Genomic DNA, 12,829 nt, shown 5'->3' with positions numbered 1-12,829 from the left:
GGTTCTTCCTTATTCTCTCCCGCAGGTAGCCTCCATCTTCCATTTGCATCTCCGTGGAAAGTTCCAAGGTCCCGTTCATTTACTTCTAAGGTACCTCTACAACTTCCCCTTTCGGTCCTTGCTTTGAAATAAGCACTGAAGCAAGGCCAAGGAGGACAAAAACTTCACTTTCCCTTGACTGTTCAGATCACAGATCTGAAGATAGGTTTTAGCAAGGATTCAAAGTTGAAAACTGGGCATGTATTTCATGAAGGTAAGATAGACCCTTTAAACTTATACTTGATGTGCCGGTGGGAGAAATGTGAGGACCATATTCTAAACTAGCAAAGAGGTCTTGGGAACCACCTATACACGAGGGGCTTAATTCACTCAGACTCAAGGGGACAACATACGCTGGGCCAACAGGTCAGGAAAACACACTGATGTCTGGACAGGGACAACCATCACCGTTACCCCACATCACCATCGTTCCCTTTTGAGGATCAAGGGCTCCGCTCAGGCTTGGATGGACCCGCATTCCGAAGACTTGGGACAGAACCTGGTTCTGCCAACTTCCAACAGGGTCCTCCCCAAAGTGAATTCGGCTCTCAGGGCAGCTGTCTCCTTTCTATTCCCTAAGAAGGCCAAAACCTGCCTTCTTGCTTCCCCTGGGGACATGCTGAGGATTTTCAGAGTCAGAAAAACGTTAACGAAGGATACAATCCTCATTCCCTTTTGCATGAGCGTGGGAATCTGTTTCCCTCTGCACCGCGGTCTTTGTAAGGGTCTCCATTATAAACAAGCATGTGTAGTGTACACACTTCAGCATAAATAGAAAAAAAGATGGGTTCTGGGTGGGTTTCCCCCCTCTTATACTTTCCTGTACTGCCTACTTCTTATTTTTATAATGTACAGTGAATGTTTTTTATAATCAAGACCAAATGTAAGGCTGTTTTCATTTAGAAATGAACCTTGGTAAGGAGAATTAACGGTACTGTTACTTTCTATTTTTTACATTTTGGTAGTGTTTTGGGTCCGCTCTCCTCTTGGAAGGGCAGGAAGAAGATATCTTAAAAGTGAAAGCAAATAATTCAATAGATGAAGGACCTCTGGATTAACCATGAGAGTTTCATCCCTCCCTTCAAATGACCACCCTCGCCTGTTTTTTCAGATGAGTAGCAAATACTAGATGTGGGGTCGGTCCGTTGACACTAAGTTCATTTCATGGTTAGAGTCAGTCTCTGACCGGGGAAGCTCCAGTCTCCTTCGTGTAGAGGTTCCTCTTCACAAAGCCTCACCAGGACCCTGTAAGCTGCACTGCAGGATTACCTGAGGGAAACCTCACAATCTTCTTCTTCTTCCTTTCCTGGGAATACTCGGTAACCTCTTGACATGAAACCTCTTCCAATCACTGCCTGTTCCTGAACAGGAGAAAAATACCTTTCCGGCAACCCTGTCCCACTGAGAGAGTCTGGACCTTTCTCCAACAGCGAATGCACATGTGCTTTTACAGACACGCCCACAAACGCATGCACACAGATTCTGCATGTCACCTCAGGGGTTTCCAAGACCCTTTGATGGCTGTCCCAGTGTAACAAATCTGACACAGAGGACCTGGAAATCTCAAGTTTAAATGAAGAGACAGCTTTACCATAACCAGAGGGTGCAAAATGAAGTTTACCAGAAATGGCTTGGGCCGTTTAAAAACTTTTATCACCTTTTCTCACCTTCCCCATAAAGGACGCATTTATGTCCAATTTATCACAAAATGACAGATACAGTCTGGACAGAGTCTACAAAACTGCCTCTCCATCACCTCTGTATCACCTCTGTATCCCCTTTGAATGCCATCTAAACTTTGCTCCTAAATTTGGAAAATGAAAGTACAGCAGCATCCTGAGAATATGCTCTAAAAACTAGGCCAGGGCTTCCCTGGTGGCGCAGTGGTTGAGAATCCGCCTGCCGATGCAGGGGTCACGGGTTCGTGCCCTGGTCCGGGAAGATCCCACATGCCGCGGAGCGGCTAGGCCCGTGAGCCGTGGCCGCTGGGCCTGCGCGTCCGGAGCCTGTGCTCCGCAACGGGAGAGGCCACAGCAGTGAGAGGCCCGCATACCACAAAAAAAAAAAAAAAACTAGGCCATCACTAACCTATCACTAAATGGCATATTCTAACCCACCCTCACGGGCTAAACACATGAGCATCTGGAAGATTTTTGGATTTTTCCCTGATAAGATTTAACCTCGCTTTACGTTTCCTCTCAAATTCAATTATGAAAATGACTTATAATTTGAAAATGCATTCTGTATTTAATATCTTGGCACCTAAGCTTTTTGAAGCTATGTTCTGTGTGTGTAGAAAAGTTCAAAATATGCCTTTTTATTTTCTGAGAACATGTTAATTAGATATGACATTATCTTTTATTTGGTTAGGGTCCAGAACTGTCCAGGAGAAAAGCCATGTTTATATAGCTCTCAAATTAAAGTCACCTTGTATGCTTTTTCAGCAGTCTGGATTCCCTCCCAGAAGACTTGGGCCATGAGGACAAATTCACTTCTGAACACAGGATCTGACTTGCACCAAATGTGACTGTCTCTCACCTCATTTTTCTAGGTGAGAAACTGGCCCTCAAATAAGCATTAATAAAGATACGCTTTCAAGTCTGTTAAAGTAATTCTATGCATGCTAAGAACATGGATGGCGCAATCCATCAATGATAGAACATCCAGAATAGCCCCTCTTAAGTAACCTGCAATACATTTATTCCCTCATCCAATAAATACATACTGATCACCTGCTATGAGCCAGATTCTGAAAAATACAATGTGTAAGTAAGAAAGAGATAGTACCTGAGAATTTATACCTACGTATCTAGGGGTGTGTGTGTGTGTGTGTGTGTGTATGTGTGGAGATGGAATATTAATCAAATAATCATGACAGACTGATGACAACACACTGCAGTGGCCTTAAGGTAAGTAGTAAGGAGAAGCCTCTGGAAGAACATTCCATTAATGGAAGCAGTATGTGCTAAGTCTGCAAAGCAAAAGTGAGCTTGGCCTGTTTGGAGAGCAGAGAGGTAGCTAGTGTGGCACAGCAGGGGGTGGCGTGGCTTGAGAGGAACTTGGAGACCAAATAATGCAAGGGCCTCGTGGGCTACTTTAAGGAGTTTCGGTTTCACTCTTAGTTCTAGGGAGGAGGAATCCATTAGTGAATTTATAGCAGGGATGTGTCAGGAGCCAACTTATTTCCAGAAAGTTTGGTCTGGCTACTGTCTGGAGAATAGGTTGATGTGGGTGGGAGTAAAAGCAGAGAGCCAGTCAGGAGGCTACTGTGCAGACCAGGTGAGGGACCCGGGGTGGCTTATACAAGGGGAAAAGCTGTGACAAGGGGGAGGGACAAGTAAAGTCAAAAGGTATTTTGGTGCCAGATTTTATAGGCATTGCTGAAAGGCTGCACGGGGGAGAGGAGGAGGAGGAGGAGGAGGAGGAGGAGGAGAAGGGGAAGGGGGAAGGGGGAAGGGGGAAGGGGGAGGGGGGAGGGGGAGGGGGGAGGGGGAGGGGGGAGGGGGAGGGGGGAGGGGGAGGGAGGAGGAGTTCTCAAAAACACAAATATCCACCTCCAGATCTCCAGCTTGAATAAACGCTTCGAAAGGAGGACCATATATTGAGTTGAATATCTCCAACACTAGCTGTTGTCACTATGTGGATATTTTTGAAGCAAAATTTTTACTTCTGAGTATCAAATCAGGGCCAACTAGGAAAAAAGAAACGATATCAATTTTGAAAACTCCACAGAAATCCTTGGCCACATCTGGCTGTGAACTTGTGTCATAAAGACCATTTAAAACAGAACTGCACCAACCTTCCTATAACAAATGATTTCCTTATTACCGACAGGCCAGAGAAATTGGGAAGATGCAATGGACTTCATAAATGGAAATGGGGAAAAAAGTCTGCTCATCAGTATTTCACAGAATGATTTCAAAATGGAGGTACTTATAAAGTGAGCTGAAAATATTTGCTCGGAAGAGCAAATGAATACAGACAGCACTTAGCTTAAATGATGAAAAGAATTCATGTGGCTTAAAAATGACAAATCAACCCATTTTTAAGGCAAAATTATTTACAGTTCATGTATCTGCCAAGACCGAAGGCCACTGAAACGGTTTACATGGACAACAGGAAAAACTGCAAGTGCTGATGAGGTATCAGGCCAGTATCATTAAAGGTTGCACGAAAATCAGTCTCAAATACAAGCCAAAGCAGAGGATGGTCCTTCTTTTTGTCTCTTTCTTATATCATTTATGGGTCTAAGTCAAATGATTTCTTCCAAAAAGCAAGAAAGAGGAGTTAATGGAGAAGAAAAGGAAAGTACTGATTGGATATGAAAATGAATTTCAGTTCATACTGAATGTTTTAATGGAGTCTAATACAACAGCAAATTCTATTTTTTAAGGCTCCAAAGGGCCAAGGATATGAGCTGCTGTGAGCAACAAGAGGCAAGGAGACTTACTTAAGTAACCCTAGGTCTTCTCCCATGTACTACTCTCACTGCTTCTCCTTGTAGCTTGGTGCTTTAGTGGGTTATGCTATGCCCTGGAACTGGGACAAGTGGCATTGGGGTGCTAAGGCCACCAAAAGAGTTTGAGAAAGAGGCAGCATTCAGGAGGATTCGGGCCGGGGTCACTTACTGTGCACATTGTCTAAGATCTCTCCCTTGTATTTCTTAATGACTAGCTGTCAGCTATGTCCTTAGCATCCCTTCCAGGGGAAAGGGACAGAGGACCATGGAACAGAAACCTGTCACTGTTGCTACCTTTCAGCTTGCTGCATTTGCTGAGGACACTTCCTTGCCCATCACTTGGTGTCCCCTATATGAAACCTGTATGTGAGAACTCTTCTTTTTTTTTAAAGTGTTTATTTATTTGGCTGCATCGGGTCTTAGTTGTGGCATGCAGGCTCTTGCTTGCGGCACGCGGGCTTCTGTCTAGTTGTAGCGTGCGGGTTCTTTCTTCTCTAGTTGTGGCGCACAGGCTCCAGAGTGCATAGGCTCTGTAGTTTGGAGCATGCGGGCTCTCTAGTTGAGGCGCGTGAGCTCAGTAGTTGTGGCTCGCGGGCCCAGCCGCCCCGCGGCATGTAGGATCTGAGTTCCCCAACCAGGGATCAAACCTGGGTCCCCTGCACTGGAAGGAGGGTTCTTTACCACTGGACCACAAGGGAAGTCCTTGTGAGAACTTTTTTAGGAACTAGGAAAACACTGTCTCCTTAGTGAACACATTATGCTTTTTTTTTTGATCTGAAAATAAAAGCTAAGTAAATAATGTGGTTACCTATGCTACATAGGCTGCTGGGGAACTTGGAAGAATTCCATAGCTCTGTCACAGTATCTAATTCGATTTTTTTATAGCTTGTTATGGCTTTGGATGACTACTTCACTTAGGTTATTATCGTAAAGAGCTGAATGAGTTTTATTATGTGAGTACTTGTTTTATGTTATATTTCTTTCGTTACCTTTTGAAATATATGCTCATCATACTTTAGGCCTCATGAGGGTCTGTACAGATCTGCCTATTTATCTCTCCCCAGTTGTATGAGGACATGAATGTTTTCTGTTTTAGTTCCTGTTGTATACTAGTGCTGGGTCTGGCATGCAGGAGATACCCAGTAAATATCTGTTGATGGAACAAATGCATAAAAAATTTTAGTGAGGGCTTCCCTGGTGGCACAGTGGTTGAGAGTCCGCCTGCCGATGCAAGGGACACGGGTTCGTGCCCCGGTCCGGGAAGATCCCACATGCCGCGGAGCGGCTGGGCCCGTGAGCCACGGCTGCTGAGCCTGCGCGTCCGGAGCCTGTGCTCCGCAACGGGAGAGGCCACAACAGTGAGAGGCCCACGTACCACCAAAAAAAAAAAAAAAAAAAAAAAATTAATGATTTGTGACAATGAATCCTTTTTTTAAAAGGAGCAATCAATAAATCATTCATAAGCTCCAAGAAGAAGGGCACCAACTTATTTATTATATCATTTCCAATGGCTCAAACCAAAGCTCACACTTAGTAGTTTTTCAACACCAACTTGTTGAATGGAAGGATGAATGGATGAGTGGATAAAAGAGAAATGCATGGATAGATGCACGGATAGATGGTGGATGGACAGATGGATAAATGGACAAATGGACAGATGAAAGAAGGGAGCAAAGGAAGCACCAGTTGGGAAATGAACTAGTGAAAAAACCTGGGTGAACACTGACCTAAAATCCTGGGTTTGGTGTGATATGTAGAGTTTTCAATGTTTACACACAAAATCCTTGTGTGTGATTTCGACCCAGGGTCTCCGTTAAACAAATTTCCAGTCAGGATGATTAAAGTGGACCACCGAACCGTTTTCCCAGTGAGGCCTAAAACCTGACAGCAAATATGTCTTATTTTTGTCCCTGCCATTTGGCAGAAAAATCCCTGATGCTATGGATGTCTAGGTATTAAATTAGTTAAATTTTATTAAGACACTGCTGTTGTCCCCCTTGAGTATTTAAACCATAAATTTAACATTTACACTAAATCTAGCAGGTGAAATTGCTGCGTGAAAGTAAGTTATAGAGGCTATTCAGGAGGGGAAATGAGATCAAAAAGAGAAGTCCTTCTGTTCTAATAAAAACCCAACTACTTAATTACTGAAAACCTTTATAGGAAAAAAAAAAAGGTGTGAGGGCAAAGGAAGCTGTCAGTCACATGAGGAAGCCAACAACTGCAGGAGCCTCTAAGAATAAAGAACAGACATGGTCCTGGGTTCAAACGGTGTATCTCAGAGCTAACGGTAACTCTCAGCGTATCACAATCCAGGCACAATCAGTGTGCGTTTCATCCCGTAGCCCACCTGGCCCTGCCTGTCATTATAGGAATGACTTTCCGGAACCACGTCATCCAGCTTCCCCATGGACTCCCTCCGACCCTACCAGAACAATCCCATCATCATCTGTCTCTCTAGCAGGACCTCATCAAAATTCAAACTGGGAAAGGGAAACAGCTTTCAACCCACCTGTACAGAACTCCCACTGATCACAGATGTTTACAAGGTTCCACTGGCAACAGCAGACCTTGGCTGATATCCCCCTACTTTTGTACAGCAGCTGCCAGCAGTGCTGTGGAAGCCATCATCCCTGTCCTGGCAGAGAAACCAGCGAAGGACAAGCCCCAAGCTGGGGGATGGTTCTTTTCTAACCCAGCAACACACCAGTCGCTTAGCTTGTGGTAATTAAGAGCCAGCAGACTGTGGGCAACGCAGTTAAGAGAGCTTCTTTTCCTAGGAAAGCAGCCTGAGTAACTGGTTTGCTGCTTGTTCATGACATGACTTCCTCCAAAATAAACAGTCATGGGGAATTCTCTTAACTGACTCGGTGAATGCAGGCTCTGTACCTGTTTGATACCCTTTGAGTTCAATGGGGAATTCCAAAACACTTTGGAGGAGAAGAGATGCAAATGACTCTACAAAAATCCTTTTGCACAGCAAGTTGAAATGGGATGCAAAACGAAACAGAACACCTTGCTACCCTATGTCATGCTGCATGTGCCAAACTGTCCCCCACCCTCAGTATACGCTTCTGGTCAAGACTCCATGCCATGTGGAGGGGGGAAACTAAGTCCATGCCTCAGGTAGCATGCTTGGGGCTGCGGGAGAGAAAAGGACGACTGTTGCTAACTGAAGCTCCTGTGACACATCTCTCAGATGTGCTTCTATTTTTCTGAATGCTGAATAGGTTTCTGATTGTGACCCCAGGAGGGACACACCCACACACACACCCACGCACGCTTTGTTTGGCATCTCTGTGGTTCCAATGTAGACACCTACCAGCACTTCTCAGCCTGGACATTAACACAAAATGACAAGGGAAGCAGCCCTGAAGTCACGTGTTCCCATCACCATGGCACCATGCCACGGGAATCAATTACTGCAGGTTCTTCTCTTTGGAGAACTTAGGAGTAGGGTTTACAAATGCAGGAAGCTCCCTCTCTCATCTCCCGAATAAACTTCTGCCTCTTGCTGCCAGGCTTGGAGACAGGTGGAAAGAATTCAGCTGCAGCACCACCGTAAGCTGCAAAGTTTTAAGGGTTCTCCGTTCCCGGATGGCAGAGGTTGTCAATTCCTCCTCCCCTCAATACTCTAAGCCACAAAGAAGTACACCTCTCTTTATCTTACTGTTAATGATTTTGGACGCTTCTTTCACCACATCAATTTCACAGGCATCAGAGTTCCAGATTTTGAGGTTTGAAGTAGCATTTTAATTTGTTGTCAGTGCCCAGGGAGCAAAAGCTCACCACCACCAAGTGAAATGCTAGAGCCTCAAAGCTATTAGTGAACATGTCAACTAGGTAATGCATCTTCAGGGAAACCAGATTAGAAAGGACAGCATAACATTGATTTTTTTTTTTTTTTTTTAAAGACTCCTATACCTGCAGCACAATGCCACTAAAGCTGGCAAAACAACAAAGGATATTTCCACAACAAGGAAATGTCTTATTCTCAGGGCAGGGGTATTTTCCATGTGAGCATAGGCATATATACAGGGCTGAGCAATTCTACCATAAACCTACAGGCTTTAAAATCCTTAAATAATTCATCATCCAGTGCAAAAGAAAGCTGAGGGAGGGAATCTACCCATGTGAATGGCTTGAAACACCAGCTGAGAGCAATGCTACTCAGGAAGCAGGTAGAGTTTTTTGTCTTTTCCTTCTCTCAAAAGAAACAGTAGCATTTGTATCAAATGAAAACATCTAAGAAACTCATCCACTGGAATGAGAGTTGTGATGCATTTATACAGAGAAGATTCCAAACATGCATTCTTTATCCAGGCTCCCGCAGCCTGCCTACAAATCACTAGACAGTTAAAGACAAACCCCAATACCTTCTATACCAAACGGATCCCCAGAACTTAATAAAACGAGCCCTGGTTTTTGTCCCCTCCACCCACCCTAAAACACATTTAAGTCCAGGTAGATAGTGCCCCCCCCACAGCACCCCCCCCCCCCCCAACGAGAACCAAGTAACTGACAAGTCCTTACCGACTTTGGGCTCTTCTTGGGAACTGGCAGCCCTGGAAAAAAATGCAACAAGGAGGGAAGCAGGGAAGAAATCATTAGCATATAAATGTTACCTTTTCCTTAAAGAACAATCCCCAGGTGTTTCATGGCAACCTAGCCATCTGCAGAGTTATGTCAGATTTCTCCCCAGCATCGGAGTTACCAGGCTGTTCATATCAAATCAAAGCAGAGGGAGGAGGAGAGGGAGAGGCAGGAGATCTATCTGCATTAGCTATGCTGACTTGTACTGCAGCAGCCTGGAGGCTGGGAAAAGAAATTCACAGACCTCAGCGGCCTGGGAAATTGAACACTTGGACAGAATCTCAAATGCTCTTCTGGATTAAGAGCAACTTAATTTACAATTAAATCCAGGATATTTCCTTTCCTTTCCACTTGTCAACTGAAGTGGACCAATCAGGACAGAGGAAGGGGGTGTATATTTCGTTTCAGAGGAGTAAACGGTTAAAATTAAATATTTTTTTGTCTTTCTTTTTTTTCTTCTTCTTTTTTTTTTTTCCCCCCTCTGCCTTTTAGGAGAGGAAATGCCTGCCTTCTTTACTGGAATGAGCTGAACACCAAAACAAAACCGGATGCTCTTTTGCCAGAACAGAACACAAATCCAAGCTGGTTTGGGACACCCTCTGGATCGTCAGCACACTCCCCTTCGCACACCACTCATCCGAGCAAACTCCTATTCAGTTTGCTGGGACTAGCCCCTCAAAAGCATGCTGCTGGGGAATGAAAAGAGAAACTTCATGGAGCTGAGCGGAAAAGATAATAATGCAGAAAGAAAAAAGGCCGAGGAGAAAAAGGGGCCCACTGAACCTTGCTGGCTCTTCCAAAACCCTGTCTTTAGTGGCAGGGTGAGAGCTGAAAGGGGCTGCTGATCTCACTTCTGGGGAAGTCAGAAGCCACTGGGGGCAGACTGATAGAAAATCTGTCACCAAGGAAGTGTGGCAAAGGAGGGCTGCGAAGGAAAATAAAAACATTTATCCGTGTTTTTAAAGTAATCATTTCTGCAAGCAGTCCTCTCACTTTGTTTGGTACTTTTTGGTTTGAGCCGAGGTTAGAATACAAAATGCAGATTCCACCCGTGTTGGACACAATGCAGGACCTGATGTATTGGGATCTGACGATTTTGCACCGGGAAGGTCAACCTTTTTTAGAACATAATCCCTAGGTGGTGTAACGATTTCAACTCTCTTGGAAGTGACTTGTCAAACCAGGGGCCATGCTAAGTTCAGCGCAAGTAACAGGCGGCCGGGGAAGTGGGTGAGTAGGAGGAAGCCACCCAGAGGAGCGCTGCTAACGGGCCCCCTGCAAGACAGGCGTGACAGGGACTGTTCACCCCCACAGGCAGTAGGGGCGCTCTTCTGGCACGGCTCGTCACAGCACCAAAAGGAGGTCACCCCGGTCTGGCACGGTGGCTCTGGGACTCCAGAGTGCACATGGAAGATGTGGCAGCTTCTTATCAATGCAGAATCCCAGGAGCCACCCTCAGGGGCCAGGGAATCTGCAGATGAACAAACATCCCAGAAGATTCTGACAAAGGAGGTGGGAGGACCCCATTTAAGGAAACCATAATACAGTAGGACGAGGATTATTACTCTTTCAAGTCCTGCAAACTCGGATAGGCTACCTCCAGTGAGTTGCTTTAAAGTTCCCTGCGCCTCAGTTTTTCAATTTATGAAGTGGAGAGAAGAAGACTCATTGTACTCGTTGTGATAATTAAATAGACAAAATGTTTAAAAGCCTCATACCTGGCAAAGAGCAGGCCCTCAAGTGTCAACCCCGTGTCAACCCCTTTTACCTTCCTTTGCTAATTTACACCATTCGGGGGGAAAAAGAAGTGGCTATGGTTATCTTACTCTAATTAGGAAAAATCATTTGCCTAGCACGCTAAAATGCAAAAAATACGTAGGGGAAATATTTTGCCTATGGATGAGAATAAGTGTCTTGAGCAATTTAGATGTAATTTTTCTTAAACATAATTATTAGGTGCCTTAATTTGTTCATTAATCTGATTCCCCTAAGGAAGTTTATCAAGTTATATTAGTTTGGGTCACTGTGTACACTTCGAAGTGGTCAAATATCACATCTTTAAATACAGATTTTTCCCTAATTCAGACTGACCTTCTTAGTTCACTGGAATAAGCAACACTTCACTGGAGTGAGCTTTTACTAGACGATGTCACCCAAGGTCCCAATGACCCTCTAGAGAACTTTCTAAAGAATCTCCAACTAGTTAGGAGAAGTCAGGGAAAATGACTTCCATCCACACTCTGACCATCATTTCTAAAACTCTGACCATCTTAAATTCTCAACCTGTTAAGGTTTTCATGTGTAAAATAAACAGCACCCTGGATTCTCTATCAGAGAGAAACACCCGCACACACATCCAAAGGTTATGCAGGTACAAGGATGCTCAGTGCAGCACGGGTGGTATAAAGGGAACCTGGAAATGACTGGAAGTTCCAGATAAACTCAGGGACAGCCAACCTATGAAGCCGCCCGCGGAGGTTAAAAGGTACGAGCTAACTCCATGGGTAACAGCATGGATGGTCTCCAAACTATAACGTTGAATGAGAACAGCGCGAGGTAGAAGAGCAGCCACAGGAGACAGGTGTTAAACATATTCAGACACACACACTTCTCCTTGACTGTCACCCATGGAAACTGGTAACTGAAGTATTGTATTTCCGGTGGGGAAAGAAGGGGCAGGGACTGGATGCACTAGTTTAAGCAGACTTCAGCCTGAATCTAGAATTTTTTTCAACAACACCAAACTCACATCTTGCTGAGGCAATAAAATATTAATTTAAAAATAAACATTAATTAATTCAGAGCTATTCAGATAGGCTGAAAATAGCTGGGAAGACCTGAGGGGAAGCACTGAAAGAGATCACTGGAAGAATTCTCCAAGACCGAGAAATCCTGGTTATGTGGCCCTCGTCTAGCTGGAGGCGACTGCGGCCATCCCACACTGGATGGGTGACAGGAGGCAGCAGGATCCCACACTCGATGGCGCGTCAGTGGTTTTCCTTAGGGCAAAGGCACACTTTGTGCTCCCAGTGGAAGCGGGAAGCTTACCTGTAGGAATCGTGTCACATATTACAGAGGAGGCATATGGACAGAAACAGCACCTGTCCTAACAGGCTCGCCTGCTCCCTTCAGGGAGAGGAAGGGGAATCTTGAGAAGATGCAGCAGAAAGAATCCACGGACAGCACCATCTGCTCTTACAGCCTGGGAGGTGGCAAATGCTACTTCAAAGGGATCCCAGACAATTTCACGGGAAAGTGTACCTTCAAAGTGGGAGTCTAAGTGTGATCTACAGAAGTGAGAAAAGCTTGGGACCTGAATTTCTCAAGTTCCCAATGAAAAAGGTGTCCCTTTGGAGAAAACAAATGGCAAATTCTTTGCTAGTGACTGAGATCTGACCAATCAACGGGAGGAGGAGGAGGAATCTCTTTCCCTTAAATATCAAGGCCATAAACTACACTACTGAACATGTTCTCATATAACTAAATGGCAAATGTTATTCTTGGTGGAACTTTAAAAAGGTTGTACACAAAAGTTTATATGAAAAAAGTGAAAAATGTAACAGAATACATAAGCATTTGGAAACAAAGAATAGAAGGTTATACACTTAAACTGTGCGTTCCTGGGCTCAAGAGATCATGAATGGCTTTATTACCTATTTTAGAATCTTCTACAACAAGAAAAGCTTTATTTACTTATGAACATATACATACCCACAGATGCCACAATAAACAAAAGTC

The 12,829-nt window shown here is 44.5% G+C and overlaps 1 protein-coding gene across 25 annotated transcripts in view; it reads right to left on the bottom strand.

The window, feature by feature from the left end:
• Nucleotides 1-12,829, bottom strand: part of MAGI1 (membrane associated guanylate kinase, WW and PDZ domain containing 1) — a 618,261-nt gene that overhangs the window by 36,768 nt on the left and 568,664 nt on the right. For all 25 annotated transcript variants that reach the window (XM_067043710.1, XM_067043713.1, XM_067043703.1 and 22 more), the window contains one exon: nucleotides 9,032-9,063. In XM_067043710.1, coding sequence (XP_066899811.1) covers nucleotides 9,032-9,063 — 32 coding nt within the window. The remainder of the gene's footprint in view (nucleotides 1-9,031; nucleotides 9,064-12,829) is intronic.

This window comes from Kogia breviceps, chromosome 10 (assembly GCF_026419965.1).
Source record: "Kogia breviceps isolate mKogBre1 chromosome 10, mKogBre1 haplotype 1, whole genome shotgun sequence".
Taxonomy (NCBI): Eukaryota; Metazoa; Chordata; class Mammalia; order Artiodactyla; family Physeteridae; genus Kogia; species Kogia breviceps.
The sequence above is the reverse complement of the archived record's forward strand: the minus strand, read 5'-3'. Positions and strand labels throughout refer to the sequence as shown.